Source organism: Galeopterus variegatus, unplaced genomic scaffold (genome assembly GCF_000696425.1).
Source record: "Galeopterus variegatus unplaced genomic scaffold, G_variegatus-3.0.2 Scaffold1548, whole genome shotgun sequence".
Taxonomy (NCBI): domain Eukaryota; kingdom Metazoa; phylum Chordata; class Mammalia; order Dermoptera; family Cynocephalidae; genus Galeopterus; species Galeopterus variegatus.
In genome coordinates, this window is record NW_007727659.1 from 274,500 (window position 1) to 292,859 (window position 18,360).

Consider the following 18,360-nt stretch of genomic DNA (forward strand, 5'->3'; position numbering starts at 1 on the left):
ACACACACACACACACACACACACACACACACACACACACACACACACACACACAATTGCTAGCTTTTCTGAAAGGGCCTAGAAGCAATGACATCCCAAGTCATTGTTTTTAAATACCATTCCCCACTAAAAGAAATCAGGGCTCATTGGTAAAGTGACTAATTCCAGGGCAAGGGTAAGGAAGACATAGGATGTGTTAAAAACATCTTGTGTCATAAGCTAAGAAAGTGCTTAAAAAATAATAGACATAGACATTTAAAAGACATAGAAGCCAGCTTGAAGGGATTCTAACTAACCAAATCTGAAAATATTTGAGCATGAAAATAAATAAGAACTAAAAATTGTAATCTGTTAAATAAAATAAAAAGCCATGAGTCTATACTGATGCTAAATAGATAAAGAAATAGGGGAGAAGGAAAAGCACTTCCTTATACAACAGAATGCTAACCTAATACAAAAGGAATAACGGACTAGAAAACACCATTTTGCAACCATCAGAATGAAAACTGACTCAGGCCAGAATTATGAATGAATGCTAAACTGAAGTGATGGGGTAAATTTGATGAGAAATGGCTATCTAGCTGGTTTTAAAGTATTGCCCCACAAATTATTTATTTCAGAAACAGTAATTATACAATGGAAAAACCAGAAAATATCTTGTGCAAGTGAACAAAATTAACAGAACCCAAAACAGGACTGACAACTTGCTTCTTCAGATGTATATTCTGAGAAGAACACAGTATCACTTATGTATTACTCCAGTCAAAACTACACAACCTGGATCTAGTCATGAGAAACCAAAATTGAGGAACTTTCTATAAAATAACTGGTTTGTATTCTTCAAAAATGTCAATGGCATAAAAGACAAAGAAAGACAGAGGAAACAGTCCCAGTTTAAAGGAAATTATACAATAAGCAATCCTGTATTAGATCCTGGATTGGAAAAAAAAATGCCATTAAGGACATTATGTGGATATTTGACAAAATTTGAATATGAATTATAAATTTCATATTATCCCCAATGTTAAATGTCCTAAAACTAATAACCATACTGAAGATGTGTAAGAGAACATTCTTTGTTCTTAGGAAATACACGGTGAAATACTACATCATAAGAAACATGATACATGCAATTTATTCTCAAAGAGCTCAGAAAATTACATATGTTTATCCTATAAAATATAGGATGGATGGATAGATAAGGCAATCATGACAAATGTTAAAAGTTGGCAAATCTGTGTAAAGGGTATACAAGAGTTCTTGTACTACTTTTACAACTTTTAGTTTAAAGTTATTTCAAAATATAAAGTTAAAATAGTTCTCATTTTCTCCCCCCGTGTGTGTGCTATGTATGAATGTATAAAAAAATATTTTGTATGCATGTATATAAATAATATTTTCTATTATGTACATAAAATGGAAAAATAGAATTAAAAAATAAAATGATTCTTTCCATAAACTTTTTGAAGTACCTTCATATATATATATACACACACACACATACACACACAAACATATCCCTAGTAAAACATATATAGGGTACCAGTCCTGTGGTACTTTTTTAAAAAGAGATTTTTGTTTATCAATTTTACTTTTTATTATTTCTCAGTTTTACGATTTGTATATCCTTATTTTTTCTGGCCTGAAGTTGTTTATTATACTTCTTTTGTTCCTTCTTGATAAAAAAACATTCATCATTAGCTTCTAAGTACTGTTTTTACAGAATTATAATCATTTTCTTTACCTTTGGGCACTATTATACTGTGTTTCAAATGCTTTCCTTGGTCCTATGTTACTGAAGAAAGACATTTCAAATTTCCATATGGCTAAGTACCATTTAAATACTTTTTTTACAATTCAATTAACTAACTGTATTACATAAACAGGCTGAAATGTTATACCCTTTTGCTTTTCTAAGCATAGCATTGAGAACAGGATTTGGTTGTGTGGGTGTGGTAATGTGTGTGTGTGTGTGTTTCGAAAGGGATTGATATGAACTTGAAATAAACACATAAATGAACAGAAATAATGAAGAACAGAAAATATGCACACTCTGTTGTCTATTCCTAACCAGCAATTTGCTTCATAAGTTACACATCACAGAATTAAAGCATTTACTGGAAGAAGAAAAAAAAAAAAGAATACCATTCTGAAACATTTAACAGGAACATTACTTTCTTTTGTAGCACAACCGTACGAGGGCCGGCCCGTGGCTCACTTGGAAGAGTGTGGTGCTGATAATACCAATGCTGCAGGTTCGGATCCCTATATAGGGATGGCCGGTTAGCTCACTTGGGAGAGCAAGTCAAGGGTTAAGATCCCCTTACCGGTCATCTTTAAAAAAAAAAAAAAAAAAACTCACTTGGGAGAGCATGGTGCTGACAACCATACATACACATAAAACCTTTAAGCCTGGATTAATTAGAGGCTCTTTTTAGGGTTAAGATAATTTCAGTCTCTTAAAGGGATATCTAAAACTGTGTTCTTAATGTATGGAAACAGCGTTTACATTACAGGAAAAAAACTTAAATCTGTTAGGCATAAGACCAGCAAATAAAACAGAACGAAGGGAAGGTTGGCCTACCATCAGCCAAAAAAAAAAAAAAATCCTTAAAAAAAATCTGAAAAACATCTTCGTACACTTTGCTTTCTCCATTTTAAGATCTTTGTTGTATTTCCTTTTGGCTGGAATATCTCCTTGGATAATTTCCTCAGAATATACTACATGGCCAAGAAATGTCCCTTTGTACTTAGTGTGAATGATATCTTCTTAGACAGGCACCAGAATATTGGCTCGTTGTCCTTTTATCTCTGTATTGTGTAGATATTGTTCTACTTTCCAAATGTTACAATAACTTCCATGCCAGTTTGATTATTTTTTCTTTATAAATAAATTGTTCTTCCTGTCTTGAAGCTTTACTTTATCCTTGGGATTCAAATAATTCATACACGTGAGTGTCTAAGTTTGTGTCCCTTTATTTTTTTAACTTGGTAAGCCATCTCGGACTGAAAACTCAGGTCTTTCTTCAGCTCAGGGAAGTTTGTTTTCAATTATTTCTCCAATTATTACATTTTCATCAATTAGTTTTCTTCTTTCTGGAAAAGCATATTCCAGAAAAGAGACTATTGATCACATTTTTTTCTCTGACCTTTCCCCTATATCTCTTACCTTTCAGTTTTATTTTCTACTTCTTTCCGTTTTGCTTTTAAATTTTAAATTCTTCCTGATTCCTATGCAGGTTTTCAGCACTGTCCATTCTACCTTTTATTAATGTTTTTACATTTTATATATCATGGCTTTTGTTCTTTAAAGCTCATGTTTTCCAAAATTTCTTTGCCATATTTTCTTTCATCCCTTTAAGAGTTTTCACTAGGTTTTTCGTTTTCTTTTGTTGTTGTTTTAATCTTCTGTTTCTTCCATTCCATCTGCCTCTGTAGGAGCCATCTGTTTGGTTTACTGAGCTTGGTCACCTTCCTTCAAGGTATGCTCTTAAATACTTTGTGCTCTCTTTCAGGTTAGGCTTTTGGGATTGGTAGGTAGTTGGAGGTAAGGGAGTGAATATCCTCAGCTCCTGGGTTTCTCTAGGTATGAGTGTGAAAGATTAGGCCTCTCCCTGCAGCTGGAAAGGGAGCAGTTCAGACCAAGCAGTACTGATGTCCACTGTTAGCAGGCTCTCTCAGGGACGGACCAGGCCAGCTCTCTCTCCACATGCTGAAGGGATTTTCTCTTGGCTCAGCAGCCTGCACCCCTAGAGAACATCAAAAGGGTCCTTACCAGCCACTAGTATTTTCACCAGTAACATTCAGAAGATGCCCTCCACAGACTCTTTGTCCGCACAGTCTACTTGGGAACTCAAGGCTTCGTTCATGTTTGAGCTCCACGCCAACTCCAGCAGTGAGCCATAATTGTCTTACTGTGTCATCGGGCAGAGCCATGAACTAAGACCACCATCTTCCCTGAATCCCTACTCACTGTGTCACATGTAACTATTCACCATCACTTAGAACGAGAATGCTTGGGCCGGCTCGTGGCTCACTCGGGAGAGTGCGGTGCTGATAACACCAAGGCCCCGGGTTCGGATCCCATATAGGGATGGCCGGTCAGCTCACTGGGTGAGCGTGGTGCTGACAACACCAAGTCAAGGGTAAAGATCCCCTTACTGGTCATCTTTAAAAAAAAAAAAAAGAACGAGAATGCTTATCTCATCCCCTTTAATGAGGGAGACTGTATCTCTCTTGGGAAGGTCACCAGAGAGAATAAACCAGTTTCCTTTATTTCTAGTAAACAAGAGTCCTGGGTAATTTTAAATGTGTACTACAAGTCTCATGGCAATTGCCTGGAGCAGGCAGATGTGACACATAGCAATTAAAAGTGATACTGCTAAGGCAAAGATGTCCCCTGGCCCTTGCTACTAAAGGACAGCAGAGATGGAAACTGCCTCAACTGTAGACTAGAAATAGGGCATTCTTCCAGTTCCTTGAATATGTCCTGCTCCTCCTTGCTCAGAGCCTCCCGTACCGATCCTCTCTGCCTGGACTACTCTTGAACAACTGCCTCCTCCACCAGCCCAGCCACTTGTTAGTCTCCCTTCAGAGTTCGGCTGAATGTTACTTCTTTAAAGAAGCCTTCTGATTCTCCAGACTAGACAAAGTCTTCCCTTCAGAAAGGGATCACTGATCCTGCTACTACTTCTCCTTCCTAGCACTTAACACTAACATTTTTTGTTTGTTTGTTTTTAGGCAAGTCAAGTGAAGCAGTGGGAGTAGAAAAGGAACAAAGAAATCTGTAACTGGTTGTGATCAATTACTTGTAAACACCACTCAGACCCGCCTGTTTTTTCTTTCTTTATTTTTTTATTTTTTTATTTTTTTTAAAAAGATGACCGGTAAGGGGATCTTAACCCTTGACTTGGTGTTATCAGCACCACGCTCACCCAGTGAGCCAACCGGCCATCCCTATATGGGATCCGAACCCGTGGCCTTGGTGTTATCAGCACCACACTCTCCCGAGTGAGCCACTGGCTGGCCCAGACCCACCTGTTTTTTCAATTGTGGATTTAATGTATGCCTTTCCTGCTAGACTGTAACCTCCATGAGGGCAGGGACTATCACTTTTGTGTCTTCCTAGCACATACAGTTCCAAGCACATACTGAACTTTCAATTACTTGTTAATTGTATAAATGCTGGAAAACATGAAAATATTTATAAGATTGAGATAAAATAGAAGGAAGAGTAAAAAGGAGCAGAAATGGATCAAATTAAAAAGAAAAGAGATGATCATGTGGGCTCCCAAATGTGGCAGTTAACATAGGAGGCTAAAGAAAAAACAAAGTGAGAAAGTATGAAAAAGATTTTAAAAGCAAATATAAAAATCAAGATGAGACAGGTTTAAAACAGTTTTTATACCTGAGCCTGAGATGTTTAACCTAGTAGAGGGGTGGAAGAAAGCCACCATCCAGAGTGGAACAGGCCTAGTATGTTACACAGACATAAAAACTCAGAGCCGGGCCGGCCGGGTGGCGCACTGGAGGGTGCGCCGCTTTGGAGCGCGGCGTCGCTCCCACCGAGGGTTCGGATCCCATGTGGAGACCGGTTCCCGCTCACTGGCTGAGCGCAGTGCGGGCGTGACACCGAGGGTTGCGATCCCCTTACTGGTCAGTAAAAAAGACAAAAAAGGAAAAAAACAAAACAAAACTCAGAGCCTACAGAGTTGACACATCTTCAAGGAAATGACAAGGTAACTCACAATCTTAATATACTGTGTATATTAAGTTTAGCTGAATATAGTTTAGCTTTTTTTCCTAATATACCCATTAAAGTGAATTCTCAGAAAGAGATATATTCAAATAAATATTTTCTTTTTGTGAGAATTTTAGATAAACACATACCAGTAATATTTAGCTATGCCAATGATAAAAATTTTAGGGTAAATAATTCAACTCTGTATTTTCTCTCCCTTCAGTTAGACAAACAGTCTCATTTTTCTACCAGAGATGCGACCAGGCCATCAAAAAGGGCTTGTGCAGAAATCACACCACTGTTCAAGGTCAGGACCATTTAGTCCTACCTCCCAGAGAAGAGTTTTCACCATCTGAGAATCACAATGAATCAACCTAGATAAACAGTGGAAATGATTCCCATTGATAACGTGCAGATGATGTCATAGGGAACTCAGGAATGATTTTTTTTCTTTAACTTATGAATGTAAAATTAACTATCCTGCCTTTTCTTTGCATCTTCTGTGAAGGAGTAAAATTAATAAAAGATGTAACTAAAAGAGAAGAAATATGTAACCCATATTTTTTGTTTTTGATAATCTAGAGTTATCTAAAGATACATGTCCAGAATATTAAAAGAAACACATTTAAGAAGGAAGAGATTTTTAAATGCTAAACATGTTTTTTCAGTAAGTAATCTTATGCTTATAGTACAGATGCAGGCTCAAAGAAAAAGAAAGAGAAAAAGAAAGAAAGGAAATATCAGTTGGCATTTTCCTCCTAGAGTATGTTTTCCTCCTAGAGTGTGTTTCTATCCATAGAACTATCTTTGTCTCTGAAAACTGAGCTCAGTTCAAATCAGCACAGTAGAGAGTCACAGCGTGCACCATAATTTAATCATCACAGACATGCAAGAAATATGTACACAGGCTACTCTGTAGCTGCTTCTGTAACTCCCTAACTTAATGTGTCATAGACAATGTCCCATGTCAATAAGATATATAATCACTACTATTTTTAAGTGACTGTATAATGTTCTACCCTATGAGTATGCTTTATTATTGGACAGAACTTATTTCTAATAGCTATATTAAACACCCACCCACGTGTGTACACATGTCTGCACACCTGTATAATTATTTTCACAGACACAAAAAAAGAATAGAACTGAGGGCAAAGGGCCTGCACTTTATAAACCAATAAATATTGCCCGATTGTCCTCTGAAAAGGCCATATTAATTAACACTCATCCCAATGAAAAACAAAAATACTCTTTTCTATATATTTCCCCCAATGCTGAGCATCATCCAACTTCCTAATCCATGACAATAGAATGGTAATAGATAATGATGGATAATATTTTTAAATGTGTATTTCTTTGATTACTGAATGTGGACAGCATTTCATAATAGTCATCTACTTATGAAATAACTGTACTTCTGTCCTTTGTCCATTTTTGTCATTTTATTGATTTTTCTGACACATGCTACAAATTGTTTTTACCAATTTGTCTTTTTTTTTTTTTTTTTTTTTTTGTCTTTCGTCTTACAGATAAAAATATTCAAAAAGCTGATTAAAATATCCTAATTCTTCTGAATTTTTCTATAACATCTTTCTTGTTTTTTTATGCTTTTAATTTGAAGAAAATAAAAAGAAAATGGAGATTAACTATCTCTAAGAATAATAATGAATGGTGTTAATATCCTTAATGAAAAATGAGAAAATAGTAAAAGTATCTTAAAAGTTAAATATGAATAGAAGTGATATTTTATTAAAAACAGGATAAATTCTAACTACTTACCTCCGACAGTCTGTTGAGGGTTATTTCCAGTATTAATATTCAAAAAAGTCCCAGTTCCCATGGTTAATTTCACATCTCCTGTCTGGAAGCAGCACTCTCCAAACATGGCTGATTGCTGGTCAGCAACCTACCAAAAATGTTCAAATGTAAGACCTACTGCCCTTAGCAGTTGCCAATTTCATTATATCCACTCATTCTCTTCAAATAATTAACATTTTATTTTCTTTGGTCCTCTTCCTTAAATTAAAAAAAAAAAAAAAGAAGCCAAAGAGAGTAGGTAGCAACAACTATGTAAGAATCTGTCTAGGGTTAACATTGTGTAAATAACTAACATGCCTCAGAAATTTTTAATGGGCAACCGATTTCATAACTTTTAAGTATCATATAAATAATCTTAAAAATGAAAGTCAGGATAAAAACTATAAAGAAAAAAAAAACTAAGATTTTTCATTTTCATCTTACAGAGGTTTCATTCTTCAGTCAAAATAACTGACCTTACAAATTTCTCTTTTACTAAGATAGGTGTATGTCTAAATATAAATAGATGTTAAGTCAAAACCATCCATTTCCCAACCATACATTTTTGTTGAAAAAATTATAACATTTGGTTCATATAGTTAATTGTAGATACATCTACAACAATAAGTTAAGGACCAAAACTCATCTAAAGAACCCTTAATAATCTATAAATCTTCCAGCTACACCTTAATTTAACTCTGAACCTATCTCTAGATGGAATAAGAATGACACTCTTTAAATGACCATGAATTTGTAACTTGGGAATAAATTTCCTTTCCCTTGCCTGCTCCCCCAGCTGCTGTGGAGACCCGCCATCTGGGGACAGGTGGTCTATACTTCCTGCTTAAGCTGTTACAGGAAATCAAAAGCAACATCTGAGTTTCCACACAGCCTATTAATCAGGTGGCAAATTCTAGGGCTTCTCCAACTTCTGACGCTCTCATCTAGCCAGAGAGATTATAATCAAGAAAGGACCCTTATAAATCAAAAACATCAAATTTTTTCATTCTTCCACAAGCTTCTATACCAGTAGATGCCATAAAATGTAAATGTTATAAAAGGTAAACACAATTTTCTCCTTTAAATTGTCCTATTAATGTTCATGGTTATACTGTATTGAATATAAACTAAGCACTGGCCCCATCACTGTTTTTTGTATGAGTATCAAATATAAACCAAACATTACTCAGAATACAACATCATTAAAAAATTTAACAGTTTTCTGAAAAACAATATATAGGTAGGTCAGAAAAGGTTATAAAGTGCTTCCATGGTAGAAGACTGGCCCAGTGGTCCCCTTTCCAGAATACAGAGGATATTTCTAGTTATATCCAGGGCCTTTAACTTAAAAGAAAAAAAAAGATAATTTAATTTTCTTCTGCCAAGGACCTTTTATTTCTCTTAAAGCTAGTATTGACTATTCACATATATTCATTTAGTTTATCCTATACAAAGAAAAAACCTCAAGTTTTCTACTTACCAAGGCAGCTATTGGTATAGGCACACCAAAGATCTCTTCATCCACTGATCCAAAATTATGGCTTCAAATAAAATTGATTAAAAATTTAGTTATAGTTCTAGAAATATTTATCCTAAAATTCAGAAAATAGTTTTTAGCATAGGCCAAAAAGTTACGTAATGAACATACAAGCACCTCAAACATGTAATAAATACTTTTCCCTACCAAAGCAAAATGAATTGAAGGACAATTTTGCTTGGTTTCTATGTCTGATGTTATTATTACCTTGTGTCCCTCACAGGAGGCAGGATAGAGAGTGGTATCGAAAGCAGGGAGGTAATGAACCCACTCCAACACATCTGAGCATAAAAATATATCATCAGAATATACATTTTCACATATTTCAAACCTATACACATATTTCAAAACATCACATAATACATGATAAATATATACAAGTTTTATTTGTTGATTAAAAATAAATTAATTTTTAAAAAGTTTAAAAATCCAACCTAAATTACACAAAAATTGGTGATTCAAAAAGAAGAAGAAAAACTTTTTACCTCATATGGATCAAAAAGTCCTGTTGTGCTGGCATGTGAAAAATCCGTGGCATATTCAGAACCTAAATTCACATTGGAAATAATACATTTATTATCAGGTAGTATAAATCATGGATCAAAAAGTCCTGTTGTGCTGGCATGTGAAAAATCCGTCGCATATTCAGAACCTAAATTCACATTGGAAATAATACATTTATTATCAGGTAGTATAAATCAATACCTATCCCTAGTTTGTAATCTAGATGATTATCTGTCCTCAAATTCATTCCAAAATGTATATTTCCAATGTGAAGTCTCCAAAGCAATTTTCCACTTAATCTGTATGAACTTTTACAGTTTACAAAAACACTTTCATACACATTGTCACTTTATGATACCCAGTTTAAAGATGAGGAAAGAGAAGATGCTATGTGATGGGTCATAGTTACATCCAGTTGCAACGTGGCAGATTTGGCACTGAACTCATCTTACCACTCTTGAAATCAAGACTACTCCCTAGTCTTATATGTGAGGTTTCATCATGATTTTAAAATCACCCTCTTCTTACAACAAATCTGAAATAAATCTAGCTTTACTGCAACTTGTAGTTTTTAGGTACCAAAGAACAGTGTATCTAGGATATGGGAAGGAAAAAAAGGGGGGAAAGTAACTTCTACTTTTTTTAGGTAAATCACCTTCTCTCAGTCAAATTTCAGTTAATTAAGATAGATCTATCATGTCATCTTTACCTTTTGTGAGCTTATATAACAACCAGGTATCAAGAGTCCCAAAGCAACAATTTTCTTCTTCAACTGCCTTTTGCACCTTGAGAACACAACAGCACAAAATCAATTCAAAAGGCTAAATTATTTTATTTAAAAAAAACACTAAATTATAAAGTGCATGATTAAGTGCAGATTAGTAGATATAAACCCTTTTTTTGGTAAAAATGGATATGTGCATAGAAAAAAACAATTTCTAGAATATATTCCAAATGGTTCCATCCATTATTACAGGGTATGAGATTTAGTGCGGGGGAAGAGGGGAGGGAGACTTCCACTTTTTATGTAGTATTTCTGAACATCTTCAGTTTTACACCAAACGTGTTACTTTTGTGATTAAAAACAAAAGCAAAGTATATATATATTTTTATTTAGACACACAAATACACTCATATAGCCTAACACTGGGGTAGCACACTATTGCTCATGGGCCAAATCCAGCCCACTGCCTGTTTTTGTACACGGTAAGAAGGTTTTTTTTAATTTAATGGTTTAAAAAAAAAACACTAAAAGAAGAAGAGTATTTTGTGACACATGAAAACTATATGAAATTTAAACTTCAGCATCCATACATAAGTTTTATTGAACACAGCCATGCTCATTTGCTTATGAATTACCTATGGCTGCTGTTGTGCTACAATGACAGAGTAGTCATGACAAAAGCATTATGGCCCTCGAAGCCTAAAACATCACATCTGACCTATACAGAAAAAACTGCTTGTCCCTGGCCTAAAGCATGCCAAGGGGAATAAGAGTGTCAGAATCTCTTTAGACTAGCTAGTAGAGAAATTGAAATGTTGGCTAGGATGTTATTAACACACTGGAAAACAATTTCCTGAAGCATGCTCTATTACCTCTCCACCTCTTTACTTGTCCTCCAGACTAGTGATTCTTGGCTCTGCTCAGCCCTACCCCGACCCCCACTCCTCCACACTCAGTCTGCAGCACCCTGCGGCTGTCTTCCAGAGAGCCATTATCTCACAGCACCAGTGCTTTTCTACCATACCCTGAGTTCCCTAAGGGCAGGGACAAAATTTCATTCATATTTACAACCCCAATACTTAGGAAGATTCCTGGCATATAGCAGATGTTTAAAAAAAATGCTTAAGTAAATACCTGAAATGAAAAGAATAGCAAACAGAAACATTAAAGACTAATTATACTTCAATAGTAGAAAGGATTAATAAAATGACAACATGAGTTCCAAAAAAGAGAATCATTTGTAGATTATTTATAACAAGTATTTTGAAGATTCTATTCAAGAGTTATACCACTTAAATGCTTTAAAGTACTATTATTATATTCCAAACTCCTGCTAAATTTAGAAATTTTTATTCTAAAATTTGTTCCAGATTCAACTTTTTTCAATAGCTAAATGTTAATCTATACTTCAGAGAGTAGCACAATGCCTGGCAGGTAGTAAGTTCATTTGTCTGTTCGAAAAATATTTATGAGCCAGGCCCTCTGATAGGTGCTAGGCCCTTGTGAGATGAGGGGGACAAAGAGTAGATATCAGGGCTTCCTATGGCAGAAGGAACAAGGTCGATCCCCTTGCCCTGAATTAGGACTCCAAATGGTTCTACCCTAAAAGTAAGGGTAAACCAGAAGGACGGCTCTCACAGGACCTGCAACTCAGATTTGAATCATCTCAGTTATTAAACCAGATTGAAATAATCCTGGTGCCTGGAAGAATGGGAGAAAGAAATGTAAATCCTATCTAGAGCAAGACAGCATTATGTTAAAGCTCTCATAATTTCTTTTTCTTTTTTTTTGCAACTGGCTGATACAGGGATCCAAACCCTTGACCTTGGTGTTATACAACACTGCACTCTAACCAACTGAGCTAACTGGCCAGCCCCAAAGCACTCATGATTTTTACATACGATTGTGAAAATATGTCTAGCTCACATATATACATACATACAAATAAGTACACCAGGGATGTGAAAAAAATGAGGAAAAATGGAAAACAAAATTCAAGAACTGTGGGACAATTATAAGAAGGTAACATATATATAATGGGAATATCAGAAAGAAGAAGAAAGAAAGGAACAGAAGAAATATTTTATCTAAAAATGACTGAGAATTTTCCAAAATTAATGACAGACACTAAACCACAGATCCAAGTAGCTCAGAAAACACCAAGCAGGATAAATATTAAAAAGTCTACACCTAGGCATATCACATTCAAACTGCAGAAAACCAAAGATGAAGAGAAAATCTTGAAAAAAGGCAGACGGAATGTAGACAAAGTTGAGCATAGGGGGACTTTAGGGCAGTGAAACTATTGTACATAATACTAGAATAGTGGATAAATGTCATTACATATTTGTGAAGACCCTTAAAATGTACAACATAAAAAGTGAACCCTAACGTAAACTACAGACTTTAGTTAATAACAATGCATCAATATTGTTTCACCAGTTGTAACAAACATATTACACTAATGCAAGATGTCAATAATAGGGGAAACTGATGGTGGTGGGTGTGAGGGAGAATATAGGAACTCTACTTTCCCTTCAATTTTCTGTAAGCCTAAAACTGATCAATAAAATAACATCTAAAAACTAAATATTTAAAAAGTAAGCAAAAGATGTGAACAAACACCTCACCAAAAAAAGATGTAGAGATGATAAATAAACATTTGAAAATATGCTCTATATTACATGCCGTTAGGGAATTGCATACAGTGAGATACTACTACACACATATTAAAACAATGAGATACTTTACTACTGCACACCTAATAGAAAGGCTAAAATCCAAAACACTGACATTGTCAAATGCTGGCAAAGATATGGAGCAATAGGAACTCTCATTCACTGTTGGTGGGAATGCAAAATGGTATGGCCACTTCGCAAGATAGTTTGGCAGTTTCTTACAAAGCTAACTGTAATCTTACCATATGATCCAGCAACCACACACCTATGTGTTTACCCAAATGAGTTGAAAATTTATGTCTATATGAAAAGTTTATAGCACACAAAAGTTTATAGCAGCTTTATTCATAATGACTGAAAATTGGAAGCAATCAAGACGCTTTTCCAATAGGTGACTGCATAAACGAACTGTGCTTCCTCCAGACAATGGCATATTGTTCAGGGATAAAAAGAAATGAGATGTCAAGCCACAAAAAGACAGGGAGAAATTTTAAATGCATATTGTTAAGTGAAAGAAACCACTCTGAAACTACATCCTGTATGATTCTAACCACATGAATCTTGAAAATGCAAAACTATAGAGACAATAAAAAAATCAGTGGTTGCCAGGGGTTTGGAGTATTGGGGAGAGGGATGATTAAGTGAAACAAATGGGATTTTTAGGGCAGTGAAACTATTGTGTTTGATACTGTAATGGTAGATACTTTATATGAATAATAATTTGGTCAACATTGGTTTGTCAATTGTAAAAAACATGCCAAATTAATGCAAGATGCTAATAACAGGAAAAACTGTGTTGGAGTGTGAGCATATATGGGAACTCTCTATACTTTCTGCAAACCTAAAACTGCTCTAAAAATTAGACTATATTAATTTTTTTAATGGACAAAAGACTTAAACAGGTACTTCACAAAATGATATATGAATGGCCAATAAGTGCATAAAAAGATGATCAACTTTGTTAGTAATTAGGGAAATGCAAATTAAAGCCACAATTAAACCAGAAAGCTGAGCTGTCTAACTCTGTCTCTTTTTAAAGATTGTTTTTGCTACTCTAGGTTCCTCAGATAACTATATGAATTTTAGGATCACCTTGTCTGATGCAAAAAAAAAAAAAAGTGCTTAGGATTTCGGTAGGGACTGTGTTGAATCTATAGATAAATTTGGAGATTAGTGCAATATTAATATTAAATATTTGAATTCATGTACAAGGGGACTTCAAAGAGTTCGTGGAAACATTCGTATTAACTTTTAATTCTATGTTTCCATGGACTTTTTGAAGCATCCTCACATATAGGACGTCTTTCCATTTATCTAGGCCTTCATTATTTACATTCAACAATATTTTATAGTTTTCAGAGTATAAATTTTGCAGCCCTTTTGTTAAATTTATTCCAAAGTATTTTATTCTTTTTGATGTTATTATAAATGAAATGTTTTCTTAATTGCACTTTTGAATTGTTCACTGATAGTGTATTGAAATACAATTAATTTTTACATATTGATCTTGTACCCTGCAACTGTGCTGAAATCATTTATTCCAATAAATTTTAAGAAATTGCTTAGGTTTTCCTATATACAAGATCACATCATCTATATCATAGAGATAGTTTTACTCTTTCCTTTCCAATCTAGATGCCTTTTATTTCATTGTCTTGCATAATTGCCCTGGCTTAGAATCTCCATTACAATGTTAATTAGACATGGAGAGTAGATATCCTTGTCTTGTTCCTGAATTTAGGGGGAAAGCATTCAGTCTTTCATCATGGTGTTTGCTATGGGATTGTCATACTCATAGATCAGGATGAGGAAGTTTCTTCCTTTTATTCCTAGTTTGTTTTGTGTTTTTACCATGAAGGGGTGTTAGATTTTGTCAAATGCTTTTTCTGCATCTACTGACATGATCATGTGGTTTTTGTTCTTTCTTCTATTGATACAGTATACTATATTAATTGATTTTTGAATGTTAAACCAACTTTGCTTCCCTGGGATAAATCCCACTTTTTCAAGATGTATAATCCTTTTTATAGTAGATTTAACTTATTTGCTAGTATTTTGTTGAGGATTTTTGAATTCATGTTCATAAGGAGTATCTGTAGGTTTCTTTTCTTGTGATGTCTTTGATTTTGGCATTAGGGCAATCCTGGCCTAATATACTGATTAGTAAGAAGTGATTACAGTGAGAGGTATTCCTTCCTCTTCCATTGTGAAAGACTGGTGTTAATTCTTCTTTAAACCTTTGGCAGAAGCCATCAAGTCCTAGGCTTGCCTAGGTGGGAATTTGCCACTTACTAATTCAATTTCTTTATTTGTTATAGACTTATTGTTTATTGCTTCTTGAATCATTTTGAGTACTTTGTGTATTTCTAGATAATTTTCTATTTTATCTTAGTTATCTAATTTGTCAGAATACACTTGCTCATGGAATTGCCTATTAATGCTTTTTATTTCTGTGAAGTTAGCATTAATGTCCTCTCACTCTTTCATTCATGATAATAATTATTTGGGTCTTTTCCTTTTTCTTTCTTTCTTCCTTCCTTTTTTTTTTTTTTTTTTTTTTGGTCAGTCTACCTAATCTTTTCAAAGAACCAACTTTTGGTTTTGGTGATTTTCTTAGTGGTTTTCAGATTCTTTATTTCATCAATTTCCACTCTAATCTTTATTATCTTTCCTTTTGCTTGCTTTGAATTTAGTTTGCTCACCTTTTTCTAGTGTCTTATGGTAGAATGTTAGATTACTAACTTAATATTTTTCTCCTTTTTAAATATAGTCTTCTATATGCAATATAGTCTTGCTATATATTTCCCTCTAAGCACTGCTTTATCTGCATCCCATAAGTTTTGGTATGTTGTGTCTTCATTTTCAACCATCTCAAAGTGTTTCCTAATTTCTCTTATGATCTCTTCTTTGATGTATTGGTTATTTAAAAGTGTGCTATTTAATTTCCACATATTTTTGAACTTCTGAAGTTTTCTTGTTACTTATTTCTTTTTTTTTTAAATTAATTAATTTATTTTATTTATTTTTATTATTATTATTATTATTATTTTGTCCTTTTTGAGACCGGCTGCACCGCGCTCAGCCAGTGAGCGCTGTGAGTGCACTGGTCATCCCTATATAGGATCCGAACCTGCGGCGGGAGCGCTGCTGCGCTCCCAGCGCTGCACTCTCCCGATTGTGCCACGGGCTCGGCCCTCTTGTTACTTATTTCTAATTGCACTCCCTTACAGTCAGAGAACATAGTTTGTTTAATTTCAATCCTTTTAAATTTATTAAGTTTTGTATTATGGCCTAGCATATGGTCTATCCTGGAGAGGGTTCCATGTGTACTGGTGAAAAATATGTATTCAGCTGTTGCTTGGTACAGTTTTCTATAAATGTCTGTTAGGTCTAGTTTTTTGTTTTTTTTTTTTTCCTTTTTGTCTTTTTTCGTGTCCGGCAACGGACCGCAACCCTCAGTGTCATGCCCGTACCGGGCCGGGACCGGCAATGGGATCGCAACCCTCGGTGTTGCGCCCGCACTTCGCTCAGCCAGTGAGCGGGAACCGGTCTGTATGTGGGATCCGAACCCTCAGCGGGAGCACCACCGCGCTCCCAAGCGGCGCACTGTAGCAGTGCACCACCGGGCCAGCCCCAAGGTCTAGTTTTTATTTCTTGATCTCTACCTAGTTGTTCTATTCATTATTGCAAATGGGGTACTGAAGTTTCCAACTATTACTGTTTAATTATCAATTTTCTCCTTCTATTCTGTCAGTTTTTTGTTTCATATATCTGGGGGTTCTGTTATTAGGTGCATATGTGTTTATAATTGTTATATATTCCTGATGGATTGACCTTCTTATCATTATAAAATTCCGTTTATCTCTAATAATTTTTTTTGTTTTAAAGAGTAATACTAGACTTTCGTGTGATATGGTATAGCCTCTCCAACTTCTTATGGTTACTGTTTACATGATATATATTTTCTGCCAATTTACTTTTAACCTGTTTGTATTTTTTAAAATCTAAAGTGTGTTCCCTGTAGACAGCACCTAGTTGGATCTTGTTTTTTCATCCAGTCTAAAATCTCAATGAGATAACACTACTTACCCCCTAGAATAGCCAAAATAAAAAAAGACCGATAATATCAATCACTATGGTAAATGAAATTTTAAAAGTTCTCTCATCACTGATAGTGGGTATGTAAGTTGTTATAATCACTTTGGAAAAGTGTTTTGACATTATCCACTAAAGGTGAATATATATGCATGTTCATGACCTAAAAATTCCATTCCTATGCATAGACGCAGCATTTATATGTAGAGAAACACTAAGAGATGGCATTATTCGTAATAAACTAGAAAAAAACTCAAATGTACATGAACAGATAAACTGTAGTAAAATCATATATTGAACAGTAAATAGCAATGAATACAAGCAAATTAGTTTATATACAACGTGGGTATATTTCACAAACATAATGTTGAATAAAAGGAATCTGACACAAAAGAATATAAACTGTGCAATTCAATTTATAAAGTTCAAAAATATGTTCAGGCAAAACTAAAGTACAGTGTTGAGGAATAAACACATAAATTGTAAAAGTAGAAAGAAAATGTGATATAAAGTATCACAGTGTTCTAGTTCTTGATCCAGGAGGTTTTACACAGACATTTGCTCCACAGTATATCACTGAGCAGTACATTTTTGTTTTGTTCACCTTTCTAGATGTGTTAAGACCCAATAAAAAGGTTTAAAAAAATGAACCAAGTAAAGATGCTTTGTCTTCCATCCCAATACATAATGGACACAATTTTTTCCTCAAATAATTAAATTACTATCTTTAGTCTTTGAATATTTTTCTTTCCAATAGTCTTATCTCATTTCTACATATACACTCTTTTCTTACCTCTGTCAGGTTCTGTAAAATCCAGGCCAATCGCAAAGATGCGTGCTGGGTTGTGAAAGTGAACAAACTGGCTGCGAGAAGTCTCTTACTCCTAGTGAAAAAGTGAAGCACTCGGCAAGAGCTGTGTATCAGCTATTTAAAAAGATGTTTTAGGAAAATACATTTAATAGCATTTGATATTTCCGTATTGATTCTATACACGTGAAAACAAACCCAATAACATATAAGTCATCTAACTACCTATAAAATTGTTCTCAGCACTTAAGAAAATCAAGTACAGCAATATTATCTTAAGTGGACTTTGTATTCTAACATATGAAATGCAGCACTTATTTGTGGGAGCTAAAAATAAATAAATAAATAAATACACAAATAAACTGGGGGGGGGGGAAGAAGACACAACAATTACAATTCCTTGAAGTTGATATGACAAGAGAACAGATAGGAGGTTGTTTGGAGGGAGTGGGAGAGGGAGGAGGCAGGGAGGTTTCA

At 34.7% G+C, this 18,360-nt stretch overlaps 1 protein-coding gene across 1 annotated transcript in view; it reads right to left on the bottom strand.

Annotated features, from left to right (window-relative positions):
- Positions 1-18,360, bottom strand: part of GK5 (glycerol kinase 5 (putative)) — a 64,572-nt gene that overhangs the window by 20,960 nt on the left and 25,252 nt on the right. The window contains exons 5-10 of the mRNA XM_008577592.1: positions 17,869-18,000; positions 10,288-10,363; positions 9,560-9,621; positions 9,282-9,355; positions 9,018-9,078; positions 7,520-7,646 (exon numbers count right to left, since the gene is read on the bottom strand). Coding sequence (XP_008575814.1) covers positions 7,520-7,646; positions 9,018-9,078; positions 9,282-9,355; positions 9,560-9,621; positions 10,288-10,363; positions 17,869-18,000 — 532 coding nt within the window. The remainder of the gene's footprint in view (positions 1-7,519; positions 7,647-9,017; positions 9,079-9,281; positions 9,356-9,559; positions 9,622-10,287; positions 10,364-17,868; positions 18,001-18,360) is intronic.